Source organism: Polyodon spathula, chromosome 11, assembly GCF_017654505.1.
Source record: "Polyodon spathula isolate WHYD16114869_AA chromosome 11, ASM1765450v1, whole genome shotgun sequence".
In the NCBI taxonomy this organism is placed as follows: domain Eukaryota; kingdom Metazoa; phylum Chordata; class Actinopteri; order Acipenseriformes; family Polyodontidae; genus Polyodon; species Polyodon spathula.
Window position 1 is genome coordinate 31,114,149 of NC_054544.1, and position 25,231 is coordinate 31,139,379.

General features: G+C 34.2%; 1 protein-coding gene across 1 annotated transcript in view; it reads right to left on the reverse strand.

The window, feature by feature from the left end:
- Window positions 1-8,285: 8,285 nt before the first annotated feature.
- The window catches only part of LOC121323452, a 66,970-nt gene continuing 50,024 nt past the window's right edge, over window positions 8,286-25,231 (reverse strand). The window contains exons 4-6 of the mRNA XM_041264543.1: window positions 20,778-20,992; window positions 18,284-18,351; window positions 8,286-8,377 (exon numbers count right to left, since the gene is read on the reverse strand). Of these exons, the coding sequence (XP_041120477.1) occupies window positions 8,286-8,377; window positions 18,284-18,351; window positions 20,778-20,992 (375 nt within the window). The remainder of the gene's footprint in view (window positions 8,378-18,283; window positions 18,352-20,777; window positions 20,993-25,231) is intronic.

The following is a 25,231-nucleotide window of genomic DNA, read 5'->3' on the forward strand; positions in this document are numbered from 1 at the left end:
TCTTGTAAAAAAAGAATACAGTAGGTGAAAACCAAGTCAAACTGGAAAGGGGGGAATAGTTTGTAAACATAATGGACAACACTTAACATTAAGTTTGTCTAATTACTATGTATCTATCAAGTAGTTACTCAGTAAATACATGTGTACTTATACATACTTACAAAGTTATTATCCATAGTTACAATGTACGAATGTGGACATCTTTTAGGGTTAGGTTTGTATTGTGCAAAAGATTTACCCATGAAATAGATTGTAACTATGCATAATAACATTGTAATTGTGTGTAAGTACACAGAATTTACTAATTAATTACTACATAAATACACAGTAATCAGAGACACTTCATGTAAAGTGTTATCACATAATTATCAACAAGGCTAGTGGTTAAAACAATGTGGCAGCGAAAAAGGTTAGTCTTACTGGACAGCTACAGGAATGGAACTTAACTGAACTACTGTATAAAAGGAAACTGTTGTCTATGGAATGTGAAGACAACATCTCAAAGTGTGCGGTAGTGAAACAGTGAAATGATTACTGGAAAGCACTGGCAATAGAACTGCTATAAACAAGGTTCTACAGAAAAGAATACACCAGAAATAATGATTATTAGGGAGCCATCTATTAATTAAACATACAATTTAAAAAACCCTGTGCGGTTATGAGCCAAAGCAAAGCAATAACTTGTCATTCTTGTCAGGGTTATTAGGGATTGGGATGACATGATATATTATTCATGCATGTCTTCAATAACTGTTGTAATTTGCAAATAATTCAAAGTATAAAGGGATTATATTGCAGCAGAAAGAAATATTCACAAGCAGAGCTGTATGAGTCAGTGGGTGTGGTTTTTGTGGCTTTCAAAACAGTTTTGAAGGACATTTATTACAAAAAAAGTACACCAGTTTATATTGAGTTTTATCATGTCACTGACGAATGACCACCATTTTTTTCTCAGATTGCTTAACTACATTGAAAACTACAGCAATCACTTTCCTAAAATATTTATTACAGATGCTGAGTTTATAATGAGTAGTAATATTTGTTTTCATTTTCAAATTTATTTTGGCCCTTTGAACCTTCAACTCTGCTTCACAAAGTGCAAGATCGAGTGCAAAAGGTGTTCAAAGAGAAGTTTTCATTTTAAACTCACTGGGGCAGAGCTAGTGTGTGGACATGTGGATTAATACCATTACAATTTGAACATACATTCAGCATTGAGCAACTGAACTTTCAAACATGTGAGGGCAAAACATTTGAAGTGAATTATTTTGCCAGAACAAACTAGTATTTAAGATTCTCACCTTTTTTTCTATCAGGACTTGCTTTGCTTGCATTTCAGAGAGACTTCCGCAGGCATCCTGGGTTTTATTTGTTTGTCTGACAGCGGTGCAAATGCTTTTCTCCCTCAGGCTTTTCTGTGTGCATGTACTGCCTTGTCTCTCAGGGGAGTCTCTGTCTAAAGGGTTAAGACACAATGGGAGTCAAACACAGTCTGGCTATGCTAAGAAACCAAAAATCAATTTCTCACTATAGTGCAACAATCAAAAGTTTATTTATGTTACTTGTTTTTGTATCCAGGGCTGGGGTATCATATTTTTTTTAATAAAAACCCAATACAATATAAAAAAGCAAGGGCACAATGGGGCTCTTTATAAAGTAAATTCCTAATATATCTAAGGAGCTTTCAGTTATAAAGTATTCCATTTAATTTCCTACAAAAACTTACAGTGCTGTGAAAGTATGACAGTAACCTTAGCAGAGCACATGGGAGCAAAAGCGTTGTTTCCATATAACATGTCCATAGCACAAAAAAGTGACTCATGTATGATTGGATGTCTGGTGTTTTCTATCTTGTAACACAATGCTGTTTGTTTGCTGTATTTGAAAAAGTTTTGGCATTTTTATAATCCATTTATCAATGTTCATGTCATTTAAAAGTTAATAAATAAGAACCACAACTGCACTTCTCTCTGTCTGAAACGACACGCTTCACAATCACTTCACAGTCAGGTGACGTGCGATTGGTCCGCTAGTATTTTGTGAGGTGTTCCATTCCATGTTACCTCTAGTGCACCTGCACAGGTTGAATATTAATTCTCATAAACACATCTTATACTTGCAGGGACATTCCCCAAATTCCCCATATTTCAGGAACAAATGTGGTTGCAAGAAGGCATAAGCAAGTGCCAGTTACATACAAGCATAAGGCAAGCACACAGTTTCACAATCCATGTATTAATTGTGTTCACATCACATCACATACAATCAAAAACGTGACGCTGTGGATCTAGGGGTATGTATTCCAATCTGAGGGGGCAGCAAAATAATAAGGTTACATCATATTTTTTTTCTGAATTGTTAACAAATATATTGCTATGAAATTATACTGTAACCTGGTCTGTTTTAAATGATGCCTTACCCTGGTCGTTGACTGTTCCTGCAGACAGATCCACATCACTGTGAGTCAGAAAGCTCTCATTAGGGTTACTGCGTGTGAGGTACAACCCATATTTATCAATAGCAGCGAAATCCATTATCCTGTCCCTGTGAATGAATCAGGTGAAAGAAGGTAAAGCCTTTATAAATACGTTGGAATTCCAGTCCAGTAAGCATGGGGATGATTTCTTTAAATGCAGGCAGATTCTACCTGATCGTATTCAACTTCTGAGCAAGGTCCCAGTGATTGAAACTGGCAGGTATAGGTCTGAAGCAGTAGAAAAGCCACTTCATCTGATTGTTATCAACCCATTGAATGAAACATTATCAAGCAAACTCATCTCATTCCAGAGAGCCAGCAGGGACCGGCATACACCAGCTATCATGCTGTGCAGGAGGACGACAGGTACTGTCGCTACACTGTCAATGTGAATGCTATTTAACATTATGATTCTCAACTTTGAAGCCAATATTATATATATATATATATATATATATATATATATATATATATATATATATATATATATATATATATATATATATTTTGTAATTTAAAATATATAATTACATAATAATGTTTTGTATTATTTGTTTTATTATTTTCTGGGGTGAGAAGGTTGAAGTATGAAGGACCTGGGAATATGAAGGAGGTCTCATACGGTCCTATTCAAATAAGATGGTATTCCATATGTTCTCATTCAATGAGTTGATTGCTACAACAGGGGCTAAGAAAACACAAGAGTGAGAATTTGCACTGTACAGTATGTAATTCGTGTTTATATTCTGAAGGAACACCCTGTATGATGTCCAATGCAGGAACAATTTATAACCTGATCGATAATAAGGCAAGACAAAGTTGAAAATGCTTTATAAATAAAACTTAGTCAATATACATGCATTTGACAACATTTACTCTGTAGGTTTAGGACAACAGAACCCCACAACAAGTATTTATCTATGTAGATTTATCTGCAGGAATAAAACAAACTTCTTTAACTTATTATTATTATTATTATTATTATTATTATTATTATTATTATTATTATTATTATTATTATTATTATTATTATTTGGAAATGGCTGCACCTGTCTGGAGATATTTATAAAAAAAAAAAAAAAAACTATATATATATATATATATATATATATATATATATATATATATATATATATATATATATATATATATATATTATATACAGCCTAATTTTCTCTGTCAGTATTGCAATAGCATCTCACTGGTAAAGACATTCCAAAATGAGGAGCTCCCAGGATGTCAGTCAAAGAAGTTTTATCACAGCTCCTGGACTAAAAGAGCATAAAAGAGTACAACCTTTGCAAATAAAAACTGTTAATCAATCTAAGGCTGTTTAAATTAGATTGAAATTGCATCGGGTCAATATGACCCAAAACATAACAGATGTACCTAAAATCTAAATATAATAGGAGGGTTAAATGTTATATTGCAGGTGTAAAATTAATATTATATTACATATCTTACGTCTCGTCATGAGTAGGTACTGTAATCCCTTTTAAAAATAACTACAGTGCATTTGTCATCCACAAAGCACTCAAGATTACTTAATACATGCAGCCGTCATACACAAAAAATGTTTTTTTTTTTTTTTTTTTTTTAATTCCCAGCATTCAGATCTTCAAGGGAAGAAGTTCTTTCAAAATAATTCTTACAAAGAATGTCTTTTTATAGAAAAATAGACCACCAAAATCTTTAGACCAGTCAATGGTATTTAAACGGTAGTTATCCGAACTTTTTTTAAAAGTAGGTCAGGAGTTTCAAACCGCTGCGATGTACACATGTACCGTTTTTTTTCTGTATTAATATTTAAGAAACAGATTATATATATATATAATATATATATAATATATATATATATATATATATATTATGATATATATATATATATATATGTGTAACTTACTATCTCCTGAACCTGGCTAGTATTCTAAATTAGAGCAAGGTTCAGGGTATTTAAGGAAAGCAGCCAGTCCCTTCAGAGCTGCTGCTGTGTGAAGGAGCCCGAACTGTGTGTTCCTTTTGAGATATATACAGGAGATAATACAAAGAATGGTAATGATTTACTTCATAAGTATACAAACTGAAACAAAAATCCTTTCACCCATAATATAAAAATTTAAATACATACTGTATATATAATATCTTTATTAAACTGCTTCCTAAAAACAGCCATATGTATACATTTAATTCGACTTTAATCAGTCACCTCCATCATGTAAAAGCTCTCACATTGGTTACTGCAGACTCACAAAGGAGCTGTCGATGATTCTCGCTCATGTTCAGAAACACTGTACTTTATAGCAGGTCAATGGGAAACTCAAACACAAGGTACATTTTGTTCAATGCTCATTATGGCCTAAGGCCTTCCGAAATTTCCATATTTTAGAAATAAATGCACTGGGGACAAGAATACTAAAGTTCTGCTTTGCCAGTCTGCTGCTGCTAGTGTAGTCTCACACAATATTAACCGACCTCTGCCGAAAATGTTACACACATGCTGGATATATTAATCCCGCAGTCTCAGTGTCTACAGTATATGCTTTGTGCATTTTAAATAAATTAACCAAATTTAAATCATGTTTTAAAAATGTCAATGGTGTGTCATTAAGATTGTATCCTTGATGAATCGAAATTGAATCATATTCAATGGCTTCATCACAAGAAATGAATATAGAGTAAACAGCATTAAGGATACATCTGTATTAATGTACAAAGATGGCTCAAAATGTCACCTGATCATTTCATCTGCAAATTGGTGTACATGACAAACTAAGAGATATTAAAAAAGATATTAAATTCATATGTCAGCCATTAACTGCATTAGCCATAAGTGTTTGATGAACTCATTCAGTTCGGGTAAGCTTTTTTTCATTAGAATCGAATAGTTAAAAACAATTTGGAGACTTCACATATATTTGTCTGACACACTTATCTCCTTCTGTATATCAGAGACTTGGACTACATGGATTTACTTTGGCAGAACCGACTCGGCAAAGCGTAACCCATGTAAAAAAACTCAAGTTTAATATATTGATATATATATACTATATATATATATATATATATATATATATATAATATATATATATCATAACATAGAAATGTATCTTTAAGCTATGTTTTGAAAGCCTGGTTTAAAGATAAAAACAGATGAGAGGTTTAAAGAAGAACTGGACTACTCCTAATGATATGGGGCCAGACATAGCAGCAGAACCCTGAATAATAATACGTATGCAATAAAGCAGCTAAAAGAAATCAATTTCGACTCAAAGAAGTCATTTTAATTGTGAAGTAAGCGATAATCAGCAATAGGTACAAGCTCCAAATTTCCTACATTCACATAATATTGTGGCCTTCTGTTGTGTTGACAATTATACATTCACACACAAACACACACACACACACACACACAAATATATTAAAAAAGTGCGAGATCAGAAAGAAAAAGATAAATAAAATTGTAGATCAGGATGTTTCAGACTACAAGTCCTTCTTCAGCTGGATATATATATATATATATATATATATATATATATATATATATATATATATATATATATATATATATATATATATATATACACAAAGACACACACATACACACACATTTATGTTTTCTATTCATATGTATATATATACTGTACTTGAATCGCTATGAATCATTGTTAGTCAGTAGCTAACTCTTGCAGACTGACCTGTTATAGCGAGCTCCACTTAGAAAAGAATGGGCATTCTCTCCTGCAGAGGTACACACTGGATGCAGCCTGGGGTAAGAGAAAAAGATAAAAGGCTGCAATGAGGTCTAGATTTGCTTTGCCTGTGACAGCTGCATATTAATCTAAAGAATTTCTGACAAATCAAAAAGATAAAGCCAAATGCACCCCTAGAGTCCTAATCATAAAGCAAGGGTAAAAACTTGAAACAAGATTGATTTCATCTTTAAGGGATGGCTTATTTGAAACTGCAGTTGCTTTTTTTTTGTTTTTAATACTTCAACAAACTTGAGCCATATTGTGACAGATAAAGTACTGATATAACAACTTCAAACTCATTTTGTAATTGAAAGATGAAATACCAGGGTTTCCATCCTCTCTGGGCCAGTGTTTTACTGTCTTTGAATAGTAAAGAGATTGTGGATCCTAATGCAAAGGTTTCTTTAACAGACAGGCGTTCTATTGCTTTCTCCTAAAATCCACCTCATTACATAACTGCTTGGTTCATGGTAGATTTCTAATTAGCTCCCTGGCACTCAAAGGGACAAAAATGGGAACCCTGATACCTTTTAAGTGCATGCAATCGTAAAACAGATTAAAGTCAAAAGCAGAACATGTTTTAAAATGTTATAAAGCCAGTATTAAATGTTTTACACCAGCAATAAGGAGCTCTTGGGGTGAGTTACATACAGATGGCCACACCTCCTGGAGGGATTAACATTTTCTGTGAAGTTCTCCACCTGGTGGGCAATATATGCAATTACTGGTTAGCCAGTTAAATCACATCTTTGAATTTTCTGTTATGGAGCTAGCTCTTCAGCAAGGTCTCTCGTTCAGCCCCCTAACATTTAATATCTAATTTAGAGCCTTCCGTAGCGTATTGCTTGATCAGCAGACAATGGGAGCTAATACATTTTAGTTTAAGGAAACGATTAACATTTGACATGTATGATTCTTAAACGTCCATTAGGACAGACTGCATCAAATGCACCAGGAGCTTTTACTTCTGAAAGGCTCGTAAAATAATCTATGGCTAGTGCATCGATATTGTTAAAACTGTTTACCTGTCTGGTGGACACTTTTTTTTTTTTCCAGACGAAAGAAAAATAGAACTAATGTGCTAAATTGGTTGGGGGCAGTGGCGCTGTAACACCTTTTTATAGTGGGGGTGCTGAAAGCCATTTAACAAAACTGTAACCCCTGTATATGATGGAAGCAGGTGCACAGCACTTCAATTTGCACACCTATTTCCAGTACCCCTGGTTGGGGGTAAGGTTATAGTTGGTCCAATTGGTGTAGAGTTGTCTTATCACAGTATGCAGCATTTAAAAAAAAAAAAAGCGTTCATTCTTTTTCACATATTGATTTAAAAAAATACATTAAGCAATAGTTGTTGTTAATTTCTAACTTAATAGTTTAATATGGTCACCATTTTACTTGCTTGGATGCATCTGCACCTTGTATTAAAACATTACAAAATTAAAATACCCAACAAAGCAGAATTAAAAAATGACAGATATTTTTGTTATCTTTTGATATGAGCATATACAGAACCCAAAAGGCACAGAGGAGTGGTCAAACTTCAAATGTGTTTGTTATCATTGTTCAATGTTAATATGTTTCTAAATGTAGATGTCATTATATTATATTCACTCCTTTCACGCACCCATGCCCTTTGCATACAGGAGTGTTGAAAAAAACACTATTTTGGTTCAAGACTTCCTCCTCCTTTGGAGACAATTGATTTCATTTCTAATTGTATTAAAATAAAACAAACACACAAAGAAAATGCCCTCTCTGTGTCATTCTTATCTCAGCAGTTTTCGTTTTTGCTTCCTTAAATTAACCATTCCAATCTGTTCAGCATGCCGTCTATAACAGGCTGCACTCAAATAAGCATTCCTCTGCACGCACAACGCGTCTGGGTCGGGCTGTAGCATATACAGCTGAAACGTACACAAAATGCATTGCTTTATGTGCCAAGAACAACATTCGAATCAGTTGGTTTCCTTTAATTAAAATGTAATTAGTTTGACATAAGTTTCCTGCATAAGAAAGTATTGGCCACTTAGCACTCATTAGGAAAAAGAAAAGTATCACAGCGAGGGCTTCTTGTAAGGAGGGAATAGAAACTGTACATACTCTTTCCTGTTCAGAGGTGATCTGTAGGAGGAGTATTCCTTTGGAGCTGAAACAGAGAGGTGCAGTTAATTCATTATTTTATTTAGATCTCTCTTCGAGACCTGCGTTATCCTTTTTTTTTATTTATTTTTTTAATCTAAAACCATTACAGTTTGGAATATAAATTCAATTAGGTAGAATTTATGAAATGCTGCAGTTCATCTGTTATTAAAAAAAAAAAAAACAACAACAAAAAAAAACACTTTGCAGGGTATGTTTGTTTAACAACTCACATCAATTTGATGACGTATTCGAATTAAATGCTGTATTGCTGTATTTCACTGTCATATTTTACTCTACAGTAAGATTTCATGTTGTAACAGTATCCCTCTCTTTTACATTATTATTATTATTATTATTATTATTATTATTATTATTATTATTATTATTATTATATTTTTCTCAGGATAGCCTAACCAGTTTGGTCCTGCATCATCTTAGTTTTGTAAATACAGATTTAACACACAGTAAGTCCATGGCTGGACTGGAATTTGAACCTGCAGTCTCTTTAACTTAGTGTTGACCACTAACCATGCACCCTACTCCAATTCAATGTGTACAGTATGTGTACTTGCATGCAAGTGTTTGTGTGGTGAAGTAGGACACCAGCACTACACCTAATAACAAAATCCTGCTAAATGGTTAACACTGAAGAACTACTAAACTACTCAGCCTGTCCCTCAAAACATATTCCTGTAATTATATATAAAAAAACCTACTTTATTATAAAGTATAAAAACCCCTGATAATTTTGATGTTTGACTCCTTATAAACACAACCAATAACCTCGCTCTGAATGCTGGGTTACAAGTAAAAGCAGCCTTAGTGTTTGCAGCATTCCACATCTGTCTGGCTCTATTAAATTTCTTTTCTTAATGAATCATGAAGTTTGTCTTTAACACTAATAACACTGTTTGTGAAAGGAAAATGTAAGTTTGTTTTCCTTTAATTAAGTATGTGATTCTTGACCTTCACCCACAAAGGCTTGCCTTTGCTAATGTTAAAAAGCTCAGGAACAGTCTAGTTAAAACACATAGAAGCATTAATTAATGGTGGGGGGGGGGGGGGTTAAGATAAATATGGCAAAGACACAGATGTAAACTGCCCAGGAAATGTAAGCACCCCGAGTGAAATTAAATACAATGATAGGAAATGGTAACTAGAAACATGAATTAGGTTCGTGTAAGCTGTTGTAATTCATGGGACTATTAGGGTAAACTTCTGGGCACAGCAAATGAGTCAGTCACTCATACAGGCCTCTTTATTTCTTTGTATTACTTAAAGAGGCAAGACATATTCTGTAACACTTTAGTGTAGGGATCCATTATAAATCATTATAAACAATAGCAACGAAAAAAAACACAAAGGCAAAAGTGTATAATAACAGTCTTATTATGTTTAATCATATTGTATAGATTGTTTATAATCACATATAATGGATACCTAAAATAAAGTGTTACCAAATATTTTTCATTACATGCAGGTAATGGGTTGAGTCTCCTCTTGCAATTGTCTCATCAGCAAGGCAGCCGAGAAGCTGTTTGTACTCAATATCAGGACTCTCACCTCAAATTACTGACCTTTACTGCTTGATCCACCTTGAGATGAGCACACACTATCAATCGTGTTGTACAACAGAAAAACTTGGTTACCCAATGTCAAAAAGAGGGTAGTTTGATCAAGCAATCCTACAAGGCATGTTTCAACCACCCACTACTCCTTTGTGCAAACTTTACTGCAAAAGATTCACAGCAGCCAGGAATCCCTTTCAGACATCTGCTCTAGTTTGACCCAGAATTACTGCGTGGGCAACTACTATAGGAAAAGCAATCCTAGAACCATTATTAACAATTTGCACAGTTTATTATTATTATTATTATTATTATTATTTATTATTATTATTATTATTATTATTATTATTATTAATAAGGAATTGATGTGTGAGTGGTCATTAGGGTTATTGCACTCTTGGTTGGGATTACTTGGTCTCTGCATTCTTCTTTTAGATTTAAAACAAATCGCTTGATGTTTCCCATTACAACTCCTGTCAAAATCATTTTGAGCATTAAGAACTGCTTCACTGGGATTGTGTTATACTAGATGTACTGTACAAACACAGCAGGCACATCTGTCCGCCATATTGACGACCTTTTGGCACTGGCGGACAGTGTTTTATACATTAAGCGTGTGACCTCACAGTGTACAGCCATTCGCTAGCCATGCAAACGTGTTCTAATTATCAACTACGGGTACTAAAAGCAAAAACAAAAACAAATCATCACAATATATATATATATATATATATATATATATATATATATATATATATATATATATATATATATATACCGATGCTACAATTGTCTAGCGGAGATAAAGTTCAGTGGTGGTCTGGAATGGTCTCCAAATACATACAAGAAATAGTTTGATGACTTTAATACATACAGTATATGACGAATAAGGCTTTACATACAGTATACTATGAATAAGCTTTGGGGTTTTGTTGTTCTTGTCCCAATGTCTATTGAATTTCTCATGGATTGAGGGTTACTGAAGGTGCAATACGGGTACATTATACAGCAGCAGTCTGGATAGAGGGGTGCAATGTGTAGTTATCAGTCATTTGAATTTCATTCCTGACAACTTTTGTACAGGGTTACAAACAGTTGCTTTAAATTTCTAATCGCATGCTATTTACCTTTACCTTCATTTATATTTTACTTGGTGTGTGTCTTTCTTAGTTGACACAGACAACATTATCCATGGGAGGTTAATGGTTTAGGACTTTGCCATTCATACAGATCTGAAATGGTGTGCCACTGCAAAAGAACATTCAGTGCACTTCTTGGATTTCATCAGCATTCACTTGGTCCAGTTAAAAATAAAAAATAAACACTCTTCTGTCTTTTCTTTTCCCTTTCATGTTCACAAGCAGCTCTATAAGAGAGCTACGGAAACTTCGAAAAAACAAAGGAAAGTCAACAATATGACCAAACAATTCATCTCCATTCGATTGCATACTCTTCAAACGAAAACACGAATTAATTACAGAAACCAAGACATGTCAAACATTATTATTGATGAGGTCTGCTTCAAGTCTACAGGGCTCTATCATCACCTGTGCATTCGCCGCACAGCACTTAATTGCCTGGTTAATTCAACCTAATTGCACAAACACAACATTTACAGAAGCAGAAGTTATCGGTTCCATTTACACTCATTTCTGTCTTCCAGTCCTTTTATAATAACTCATTATCTAACAGTTTGTAAAAAGCAAAAGTCACAGCATTCAGCTACAGACTGGACACAAAGTCTTGTTTGCAGGTTAATTCCATTTGGTATGAAAATGCTTTGCATTGGAGATCAGAAGAACCCCACCCCTTTTTATTTAAGGAAATATTATCTGGTTTAAATAGTCGTATTCTCTACAGTCCCTGGACTAATTTAAAATAAATGGATGCTGGGATTCTTAAATCATTTGCAGTTTTATTATATTTATTTTCATTTGGGACTTGGAATACCTGGTGCTTTCACCCTAAAGCATTTAAGTCCCAGTACCCCCAAATCAAAACAGTGTTCATTTATCTTAAATAGATACAGAAATTAGGAGGTATATGGTTATAACAATGTCAATACAGGTTTGTTTTCATATTACATAAACTGGTAAATATCAAGGTTTGGCAACACTTTGCATTATGTGTGAGTACATCTGTATTTATGATGTAAATATATATTTATTAGAGACACAATGGTGTTACCCATAATTGTTCAATATTAGGCTGTTAGACATATCTGTGTACAACATACAAAAATTACTTCAAAAACACGACATTATCTATGGTATGATATTAGTAATAATCAATAAACCAGACAGAAATTAAAATGTAATAATGTATGAACTAAGATCATTATAAACTGAATTACTTATTTATTTTATATATGTATACAATAAACATAACTTGAAAAGGAAACATTAAAATATTAAACTCCTGAGTGAATCGATAACCGCATGAAAAAGGAGTTCAGTTAAAAGTAAAGGGTTATAAAACCACTCTTCAAAAAAGGAAGCCCAAGTCAGAAGGAAGATAGTGCTGTTTGATGTGGAGTCTGGCAGGTGTTTCATCTATAATACCACAGGCTAGCCTGCAGAGACTCCACACTTACTATCTTGATTCTCATGGTCGGACAAGATGGTGTGTTATTTAAAAAAACACCTTGGGGGCCTTTAAGATCAAGCAGCAGCATCATCCACTGCATCAGTGATCACAAAGTAGACTCTTTATTTATCAGTATAATTATTAATGTTCTGCATCTGCAGTCATTATATTCTGCCCCCTATGAACTATTAGTAATTATGTATTTGTCTCTTTTTTACAGCTACAGTATATCTGTAAGTGCATCGTAGAGTTTATCAGTATTTAACATCAAGCACTGAGTTAAACGGTTTGGTATTTTTCAATGCATTTATATCCACATGCAATTAACTAGACCAAAATGAAAAACAGAAAACGCAAGATATAATGTGGTGTGAGTAAACAGTAAAACAATAGGATATAATATATGTAAGAGTCAGAGGACACATTGATTACATTTCACCCCTAAGGTTACTACAGTATATAGATACTGTATAGTGAAATACCTTAAGGCAACATGAAATGCCTATACATGATTACTGTAGCTGTCTGGATTTGGGGTGCAATATACAGAGGAGGGGTAAGCCAGGAAGGAAATACCAATAAATAAATAAATAAATAAATACAGTACTGAAGATGTGCAATATGCAAGAAATACAGTCCCAAGAAAACTGGTCTTATCTAACAGATCTAATAAAATCCAAACGCGTACAAAAAATCAACTATTCAATCAAACTGCAAAAGCAACAGTGTTATATAAGTAATATAGATTTCCCACTATCTCCAACTTAAATAAAGCAAATAGCAAACACAGATACATGACTGCACAGGTCTATTGTCCTATGGAAGAGGAATTAATTGTAGTTTCACTGTAGAGTAATTTTTTTTTTTAAACAGCTAATATTAGCCTGTTGTTCTTTGCATGCTGTGCTTCTTAATCATCAAAATGTTCCTTCAGAGGTCAAAGTAGTTTCATTGTGTTCATTAGCAGTAATACTAGCTAGCCAGACATCAGTAAGTCCATAAAGTAAAAGCTGCTGGACGCCAAATTACCCTCGTACAAAATCAATTAACACCTCTTGGGACTTCATTATTGTCACACTAAGGCACCTGATATCCTCCAGGACAGATAAGTGATTTGTGAGATTATAATGGTGACCATAGTGTCGGCTTCAGAGCTTCTTCTAAAGCATGAGTCACCCTTGACGTGCAGGACGCCTGCTTCAGGACAAAGTGGCAGCCCGCATTTTCAAACAGGTTTCTGTTTCAGCGGTGCCTGAAATGTCACAGGCATTGCCAGCACTGTAAAACATGTTGCAATGGCTTTATTTCCATATTGTTTTAATACAGCTATTGTCCCTGCTTGCCATAATTGCATCCTTGCAGGTAGCTCATTCTGACGGTATGATGGATTGTTTCTGGTTGTGCATGCTGTCCACAGCTTGATGTGATTCCATCAGTGCATGTGGCCTGTTTCAGAAGCCATAACGGTACATTTCCTTTATTAAAAGCATGCACCCGTTGCTGTGATACTGCTGATTCTGCCTCAAAATCCAGTAACAGCACATTGATGTCAGATTGCCCACACATGAACTTAAAGGCAAAACAAACATCCCCCCAAGCAAGCCACTTGTTCTTGACTTTGTTTTTTTTTAAAACAATGCCAAAAACAGCAGTTATTAAATTTTCCCTGCACATAAGTAATTAAATGAAAAGGAAAAAAAAAACAGCATGACACAAACACTTGGCCTTGGAATGAATTATACAAGTGTTGTGATGAGACTACAACATCACTCGCAATAACAGGCACAACAGGCAGGCTGCACTCTACCGCAGTCCAAAAATAAAGATGCATGAATACTGAACTACCATCTCACTTTAGATTACAGTCCAATAATATACACTGGTGAAACAGACACAGTGTGCTGTGTCCCCTTGTTGAACTAACATAAGGTTTGGGTACAGTAGCAAAATGGATTGAACTGTTTACTTTGCCATAACAGTGCAGGGGATATGGTGTGCCACCTTAGCACACCCACTGCAATGTGTGATAACTTCAATATATCACTTCTGCTTTCACCACATCTCCCACACATGCCCGTTTCAAAATGAAACTGGAAGATGCAGAAATTCGACAGGGGCTGAAAATCCAATTCACCCCTCTCTTTTATTATAACATGCTTGGTATACAAACACCAGGGATTAACTTTGCAACATTTCTTTTTAAATTAGAAAGAGTTTTGTGCCGAATGTTTTAAAGTGTCTGTATATATCTAAGCAACACCCATGCATGTGGCATGCACTTTGGTGCCAGAAACTGCATGCGCAAGTTAACCTGTGTTCTTGGCTCACATCACGGGGTATTTAATTAAGGCTTTCCTGTCTAACATGATCTAATGTCATTGAACAAGGATATATTCTTTGTCAGCAGTGCTCTTAATTTCAGACTCCTCTGTGTGTTAGAAACCATGGTAACAGAACAGTAGCTAAAGCAATTGTGTTTTCAGAGGACGCAAGTTCCCCTGGGTGGTATCTCGCGGTCTTGCGACTTTCCATAGAATCTTTAAGGATTGTCTCAGAATTGCAAGCTCTTTGTTCGAGGGCCTTGTAAACAAGAAGCTACAATGTGGTCTCTCTCTCTCTCTCTCTCTCTCTCTCTCTCTCTCTCTCTCTCTCTCTCTCTCTCTCTCTCACCAGGGGGAACACAGCCTCCTCGTCTAACAAGATCAGGACCCCAAGACAAATCACTGCACCGATTAGTCAGCTGTGGGCGCTGACGAAGCCAGATCATTTCAGATGCACACTACAGACTGTTTAGGTTCGCCAATGCAGTGAACCGCTATCATGGTGTCCCACAAGCAAAACATCTGTAATGCAAATTAATGCTATTCTTTAGATAGGTTTGAACTGGTCTATGTACCCTAATGCTCTTTGTCAGAAGAATGGCTATCTAGTTATTCAGAACTTTGCAGATTTAATTCTTCTGTGGTGGGCCTGAATGCCAGATTCTTAAAAGAAATGACTCTTCTACAATAAGCAAATTATATTAAAATAACAGCATAGCGCAATATTAGAATTCAATATTTAATTTAAAAGCTCTGATTATAGAATGACATGCCAATGGGAATAATATATTCATAACCTTGTACTAAAAGGAAATGTACAGTAACAACAATGTATTTTTTGTCTATATGTTTCAAAATGTATATGGAAAAGGCTAAATATAAGCTACTGGCATATAAAAGACATGTCTTTGTCCTGTGGAGGTGGGCGGATACTTGTTCTACAGCAATCTGAACGCATTCTGATGATACCTCTGTGCACAGTAACGGTTTTATTATACTCTTATAAATTCATTCTGGATAATGTGTATTCATCATTGCATCAATGTCTTCAGTCCTCAACCAGTGAACAGACACAATGATTCAATTGTATGCAGCTTCTTAAGAAATAACAAATGACCCCTCTGCACCATTCAGGACCATTTCACTAGATTTTATAACACTAACAAAAGATTTATTTATTTATTTATTTTTAAGACAGCTGTGCTTTTCTGCTGCTCTAAATCCGCTGATGTATAAAACTGGAGCCTTCCTGGCTTCTAGGGTCTAGGTAATAATTTACCTGCCAAGGTTTAGATAAAAAATCTCATCTTACTTAATGGGTTTAATGCATGGTTGCCATAGTTGTGTTTAAAATGTTATAAAATCCATAGATTTTAGGATCTGTGTTCTTATCTCTTATTAACCCTAGCAATATTAAAACTGACCCTATTGTTCTTTTGGTTCTTTTTTTTATCTTTACTTAAAATAAATACATTTAAAAAAAAAAAAACTATACACAAGTTATCGTTGATGTTTATGCTTCAATTTTAGAATATACTGAATTAAAAACAACAAGAGTATAATGGGAATGAGTTATAGCTTCCTGATAACTAATCACTTCATTATCTCACTGCAATGCTCTCCCTGCTTCTAGATTTCATGTGACCGGGCTTTATTTAAAAATTTCCATTTCAAATATTTGCATACCATGAATTAACACGAAAAAATAATTGAAGATTGAAAAGATTCTGAGCTCAAACCAATAGCCAGTAACGATGTAAGCAAAGCCAACAAGAGATAAGGAAATGAACGAGTCAGAATGTTGTATCTTGAATCTCGCTGTCCCATCAGTAAAATTAAAAGATGGTGACTACCTTGGTGAGTGCAAGCTGGATATTAAAGCATAGAGAATAGGGTTTGTAGTAAAAATGAAGCTTGCCCTATAAACCTCTATATGAAACAATGTATAACAATGTTGCATCTGAGAACCACAATACATTATCTGAATGAAACATCAAACCAGCTGTTGCTTAAAGCAATAACTGTGTGACAGGTCCCCATAAGCAAAGAATAAATCCTATATTGAAGATTAAACTATTTCACTTTGTAGTGTTTAACAGCTAACCATTGAACTAGTGAAAAAAAAATTAACTGCTTTTTTCTTAATAAACTGTTTTATTTTTTTTTTGTTTTTGTTTTTTTTTATTGCAGCCCCAGTAGCACTCAGAGAGGTTTGCCATCATTAACTTTGCCACACTGTTGTCCAAATACTAAACAAAGACATGAAACCAGCGCATAGCCAATATACTGAAATGCAGACACTGTAAATCAAGCGTTTAAGAACTGAACACAACACAGATTAGAAACACATTTTAGTGTTTATATAATGTTTATTTTGGTGTCTGTAAAGTACAATCTAAAAAATTTAAATAAACGCTAAAATGTGTATGGAATATGTTCCATAAGACGTACCGTTAATTCTTAAATATTTGGTGTATGGGTTTATGCTTAAAAATGATGCCTTGTGGCTTTCGATCAGTAGGTGTGACTATATTGTTTACCAATAGATGGCGGTGGAGAGCTACAATACAAGGGTATAAAGGGATCCTCAACTGCATATGTTTTTGTTACACCAATTACAATCAAAAGGGTTTAAGAAAACACATAACTATCAAGCAATGTATTTAGGCAGCATTAAAACACAACAAACTGTGAAACTTAGTAGTCATATTTTACTTTGCCATCCTTTTAAATAAGCATTACAAAAAATACAAATGTAATGGGAAATATGTACAGTACTGTATTTGCTAAATACACTGAATCAGTATATATTTCAAGCTAGAATTAACACTTACATGCAAAAAGACCTTAATGAGCAAGCGCTCAAATATTGCATGTAACAAATTATAATTGACATATGAGCAGAGATACCAAAATTGAGGGATATCAAATATTTAAAAAGCAAGGGGTCTAAGTGCGGTGATGCATGGGGTCTGCATTTATAAATCTGTCCCAGTGCTTATTTTAGGGTTTCTTCATACGTGTAAACCCTAGAAAATCCTTTGGTTTTTAGGCGGGGGGAGGAAATATCAAGAGATGTCACTGAAGTAGGAGAGTGTGTTCCTCTCCGCTACCCTTTGAAGTAGTTACCCACATATTGATGCGGCTCGTGATTGCACACAGACCTTTCTGACCCTCTGACCACACTTGTGGCTTGTCTACGGGCTGAGAAAATACAGCTGAACTATTCCCTCCAGACCCGGTATCTAATAATGTGCTAATCCCACAATCAACGGTGCACATTTACACTGATTATCCACTACAAAAGCGCCTTCAAATGCATTGTGTGTAATGATTACTTAAGAGAACTTATTTAGTTATTTGGTTATTTAGTTGAAGAACAGAAACAATATGCATTTTAAACAATACAATTATGTGTTTAAAAAAAAACCTCACATTTAAGTTTTTCTTTTAGATGGCGGTGACTGGGTGCTGATAGCGCCAGCTGTCTTGCTCTTACGAGACTGAAAAACAAAATACAAAACTGAAGTTTACAACACAATAGCAAGACAAGTGAATAACTGAACAAACAAACAAGTATCTTCAAGCAAAACAGGCATTATTTTTCACACTTTAGGGAACCGATTTTCTTAAATTTATATATTTTTTCTTCCTACGAGACAATTTCATCAATATATGTATAACTCATTTTCATAAAAACTGAAAAAGTTATAGTCAGTCTCAGATAGAGTCCAAGTCTATGTCATTGTGTATATTTTCATGCTGCACCTCTGCCCCACCCCTGTCACTGAATAACTATTTATAAACACTTTAGGGATCCAATATATTGTGTATTAATACAGGTAAACTGGTCCAATCACTTCAAAGAACATGTACAGATGCTTTATAAATACAAACAAGGTAATATATTTGTGTTACATCACCTCTGTGTATGTGATAAACATAACAAATCAACTCATCCAGCGAAATTACGTAATGCGATAATGTTACATTTCAATTCCTTTACACACGTTTTAAATTTCGAGCACATTTTAACGTGCAACGTTGCTGGAGTGAAATAATAATAATAATAATAATAATAATAATAATAATAATAATAATAATAATAATAATAATAATAATAATAATAATAATAATAATAATAATAATAATAATAATAATAATAATAATAAATAATAACTAAAAATCACATGCAGTATGAGATAAGTGTTCTCACCTGTGGTGCTACAGGGTTAGATAAAATGAAAGCCAGTAAGTCGACTTTACAGATATTTTTGACTTTCTTTACATCACCCATATACTCAACCTTTCCTTTACTGCTCATTTTATTCCAGTGCTAATTCTGATGACGAAAGCTGGCCTTACACCATACTTTCAGGAGACTTTTTGAGGTGTTTAATGTTATTTGAAGACATTCTGCGTTTAAATCCTGTATCAAAGTAACACAAGTTTGTGCTTGCTTGATAATGGAAATGAAAATGAATCAGAAGTCATACTTTCTTTTGGTTTGTTTGTTTTTTCTGTTTTCAGTAAACATATGACTTGGTTCATACTGCCCGCTAATGGCATACAGGCACTTGAATCCGGTAATAAATAGCTAAGGTCAAATATTTGAATGCTGTCTAAATATATAATATATACTGTACACCATCCTGGCAGTACTTGTACACATATTCTGGTGAATAAAAATAAAAAAATGCATACAGCCATTGCTATAGTGAAATAATTTTCACAAAGATGATAATATCATCATATATAGATTTAGATGATTATAGTTAACTTTTTTCACATTAATATTAATTTCAGTATGTGTGAGGCATACATTACATTGCAAATAATTAAAATATATAGTTTTGAAGCAGTAAAAATGTATGTAAAATTGGTGACTGATTAATTGGAACAAAAAAAAAATACTATTTGATCAGTTATTAATTATCAAATGTTAATTTGAATAGAAGTTAAGCCCAATCATTGTAAAGAGCACTTTGGAAAATCATTAGCAGATAATCACAACATTCTTTTGTCTGTGTGTTTATGTATAAGATTTAAATGATGCCCTAATTGGGGATCAAATCAAAGGCTCAAGGTTAGAGTAATACTATGGTTAAGAGATACATCTCTTTCTCTCAGGAAAAAAATAAAAAAATAAAGGTAAGAGACTTGGCATAAAGATTCCTCCAAGTCACATGTCAGGGATTTAACATTTAGCAGCAAACATCTCTTAGAGTATAATATGAAATATAAAAAGCATAAAACTACAGCCAGTCATTACCATGGGTATAGCACAAAAGATGACCATATATACCATGGGCCAGCTTACTTAAAGCAATGATGACGATTACACATAGCAAAGACACATTTTTATTATTCATATGAAACTAATTTTACACAGTTACATAGTCATACAGTATAAAGGGACAGGTGTACTAGTCTTTACACTGGTGCCACCACACCTCTTAAAGGATTAACCCTTTATACCCCACATCACCCATGGGCACTCAGGGTTGGAGATTTTTACAAGACCAGTTTGTTTTTTACATCTTTACTTAAAGGAGCTCTATAAATGTCACATAAGAAGTTTTGGTAAATAGTATTATATAGCTAATTCACTAATAACACTTTTCTTTTATATAACATGCATCTAAGGCATTATAACATGGCAACATGGCATGAAGCTTCACGCTGGTAGTGTGTCATTAAAGCTATATTGTACCAGATTTAGCAGCATATTAAGGTGCTTAACCCTATTTCTACATGTATAACTTTTTTCTGAAGACTCTTCAGTTCAAGTGTGTAAATCTGTTTAAAATAATGTTTAGTCAATATTAATAAGACAATATGTATAAGTGCTGAATTGTGTTGTATAATCACTACAGTAATCCAGCCCAGCATACATTTATCATCATGTATGCTGTGAATAGTACAGTACCTAGATCTGGTAGGTCTTCCCAGTTGGGGCTCCAGAGTTGCATTTCGTGGTCTGGCACCTTCAGTGAGCTCATAAGCAGTTGATTCAAGCACGCTGGCCTGGAGGTATCTGTGTGATCTCTCTGGTCTGTAGAAAAGCTGCCCTTCAGGTGAAGTTGTCCTTGCTTTCAATGGCTTCGGGCTCCTAAGTAAGGGCTGACCTGACAGCTGCTCATCCTGGGGAGAAAAGAAAGGAAATGGGTGAAAGCATATGGCATTATCCTGGAATTCTGAAACCCTCTGCTGTGGGGTAAACTCATTGGAGATGGCTTAGTGTAAAATAGAGTACTTCTCCTCTGCTTGAGAGTGTTATTAATAGGGTTGAAAAACTCAGAGAGGAGATGAACATGGGTGAAGTGCTTGTTTGCTTGTACATTGAAAAATATGTCATGTTAATGGACGTTTACATCATCAGTGGCAGGTTGTTTATACTCGGCACTGTAGTTTAATTCACTGCGATCCAAGAGCTATACTTTGCATGACCTTCATAGGGGCATCCCACTCTGCTTTCAGTTTATTTGTTTTTCAAAATGTCATTCATGTTTGAAAGGCAGATTTTCAACATAGTTAAACCAAAATGTGTGACGCTATTTTATATCTTGTAACAAAATGAGAGGTTGTTACAATGGTAACATGTTTGTAAATATGTACCGTACATGTAGCAGTTTCATCTGCATTACAGTTTATTTTTTTTATTTTTATAAAGACATTCATAGGCTGCAATATGCTGTTCTCAGCTACTCCGTGGTGTCTGAATTTTACGGACATTTTCATTTCCTTTATGGAAAATCTGTTCTTCATAAAAGGACCGCTTGGAAAAAAAAATGTGGAAAAAGTTGATTCATTCCATATTTACATTCCTTCTAGTATCTGGAACAGAACCAATTCAAAGCACAAGCCAAAAAAGTCATTGGAAAAAGGACACAGCAAAAGGGCAAAAGGAGTGTTTCTGATGCTATGAAATTACCACTTTCTCATTTTATTTATATAAACTGTGGTATAGCTTAATTCTCCCTCCCAAAACGTACATCTCTTCTCCATTCACCTTAAAATGTTACTGACGAGGTAAAATATATTGTGGTGTAGCATCTTGTTTACAAGAGGGGCCAGTTGATGCAGCCAGTAGTTTTTGACCTGCTTCAAAGTCACCTGAGAGTGAGACACAATTTTACATCCAGCCTATTCAGACAAATACTCTCTGTGCTATGCATTTAATTGCTAAGTGGTGCACCTGGCATGCATTAGGTGAACAAGCTGAGGGTAAGTAAGAATCCCACTGTTGTATTCTGGGAGACTACTGGATATTAATTAGCAATGGTGTATTCCGAACACCACTACAATATATAATGAAACAATAATTATTATACAAATTCACATTTTATTTATATACTGAACTTCTAGTAACACATATAATAGGTAATGCATGTATCTAATTTCTTTACACAGACATAGTCGATGCACTGTTGCTGTCGACTTCGTCAGTATTTTCAGCCTTCTTAAAGAAGTAGTTCATTGCATCAAGAACACTACTGACTGAATCAGACAGCTGTGCGACTACACCAATGTTAATTAGCAAAAGCAGCATTCATTTATTTGTTCTGGGTCTGCATCATGACCCATCAACTTTTATTGGATATTCTTTTCACTTAGCTCTAATGAATGCAAGATTTTACAGTTATAAGAAAAAAATAGTTTTTTAAATGTTTTTTCTTCTTCTTCTTTTTTTTTTTTTTTTTTTTTTTTAAATCTGTCCCATATGAAATAAAACTGCTTGCTGAGTATTGTGGGAAACCTATTCAATTCCTATACAATGATGTAAGTGAGCTGTTCCTCCACCTGTTTTATTTAATTTAGCAAGTATTTAACCAACATTTATGTAGCCCAGTCAAGCTTGGAGGAAATTAGAGTGGAATTATCACTGCTTTCTTTTCGTGGCCATCTGTGATATAACATGACTGAGGGAGGCAGTGGTAATAAGGGGCAGCCTGAACTGCGAAAGGAAAAAATAACCCAAAAGACATTTAAAAAAAATATTTCCTATCCTGTCAGCCTCAACGTTTTGTGTGATGGTGACTGTAACAAGTGAACAAACTGAGGTCTGTGTTTTCTCAAAGGCCTGTGCCTAAAATAACGTCCATAAGTACCTCGATGGTACCTTGTTAAAACAAAAGGATGTGCATCACCTGCTGTTTTTATTCCTGCCAAATAATGATTTAAACAAAACTAACCCAGTCCGTGAGAAATCAGAAGAGTATCCAGAAGCTAAAAGAGGTTTGTGCCATATCTGCATGATCTGGAAGAGAAGCAGCAGTCATTCACATTTATACAAGATATGCTGCAGAACAGAAATATTAAAACAACTAATAAAAACTGAAGCCATTTGGCCGGTATTAGTTTTCCTTTATTTCCTTTCTTACATTCATTTATAATATGACTGCTTTTTCACTGTTTAATATTGTTTATGACATCCTTTATAATATATTTATAGATATATTTAAACATCCTTAAACTAATGTGTTACCTTTTCTTTGCATTAAACATAATCCAGGTGTCTCAGATACAGACCAAGACATACACAAACAACTTACGGAATTTACAGTAGGTAACTTTTTAATTAATTTGGGGTATGTTTTGTATCTGAACTTGAGTACTGTATTACCACTATGGTGAAATTCCTTTTTTTTTATATATATATATATATATATATATATATATATATATATATATATATATATATATATATATATACACACACACACACACACACACACACACACACACACACACACACACACACACACACAGAGTTTATTATGATGGAACTGTTGTTGGTTCATGGAAAATTAACTCTTTTTCATCTAGTGTCTATCTAGAGACCTCCAGATGTGGTTAACTGAGCCACTGCTGATCATTCATACCTGACAGAAGACAACTTCCACAGCCTTGTTCAGTTAGCAAACTATTGTGCTACCAGCGATGCCGTACAGACAGTCTCACTTTACTGCTGCCTAATTTTAGTCCCTGAGCATTGAAGTGATAAGAGAACACACAGGCAATTAATAATAGATTACCGGACTGGGCCAAATCCAATTTCTTGACAGCCCAGGACAAACGCTGTCCAATGATCATCAATGGAGAAATGGGAATGAATAAAAATTTCAGTTAAATAACATGCTACTCTATACTTGCTACTTTCATTATAAATCTGGTGGCTCTATTACGGCCAATGTTTCCAGTTATTGAGATAAATCTCCCCCTGGTGCGCTTAAATCCGTAGATGAGAAATTATGAAGTGCAAGGGAGTCCGTTTTAAATTGCATTCAAATGTTGGCATTACTTAGACCTACCATTGCTTACATCAATAAAATAAGCACCTGAAATTGCAATTACTCATGAAAATTATTAAAGGTTAAGTATAACTGAAACTCTCGAAAGGGAAAGTGGTGGCTGATGCAACCACATTCTGAATTTAAAATAATCTGACAAAAAAAAAAAACCTTTCACAGAGCACTTTTTCCATTCTTCTTTCACTGCTATATAAAGTTAATCTAATAGCAAAAATAGCAAGCAACCCCATTTTATATTTCAGATTGCACAATCACATATTTTATTTGTTTAAAAGCCTATGCATTCATCATGCAATTTGCTTCACTGTAGTATTTTGACTATTAAGAGGGATGACAGGAAAATAGTTTGCAGAGTGTGTTTGTATGTATGGACCTTGATTTAGTTTACAAGGAACAATGAAGGCAAAATTTGTTCTGTGGCCTCCAATTAAATTAGCATTGATTTTTCTTCTGCAGGGCTGAAGAAATATCAAGTCATGGAACTTCTTTAACTGTGCTTATTGGATAAGCGTTTACACTGAACTCAGAGCACAGGTTGTTTGTTACCCTGCCATTTACCATTAAATAAAAATCAATAGTGTAAGAATGTCATTTTTTAGTCTACACTTATTGAAAAGCAATTTCAACTGTAAGAAATACAAAATGTCATCCTTTACTTCACTCTCACTTTTAAAAAAAAATAATGAAATAAATTCTTCCTCATTGAAAGAAAAAAAAAAGTATTCCCCTTCTTAAATCAAAGTCAAGATAAGATATCCCTAACACTGACATTATTTAATTATCAGTCAGTTAAAAAGATGGAGCTATTGGCAATTTGATTTAGCTGACAAGCATAGCATTAGGGATGGTTAAAATTAGCTTACAGTGTATACTGTATGTGTATAAAATAATTATGTTTTGAAGTCTTCAGGTTATAAATGTATATATTTTAGGTACATGAGAGACAATTAGCAGTCAGACTATGTCTGTATTGGAAGTTTTCTGAATGTATTCCATTAGTTTCTGCTGACTTCCGCACCCATATTCTGATGGATAGTATTAACACAATGATTTCAATATTTCTAACATC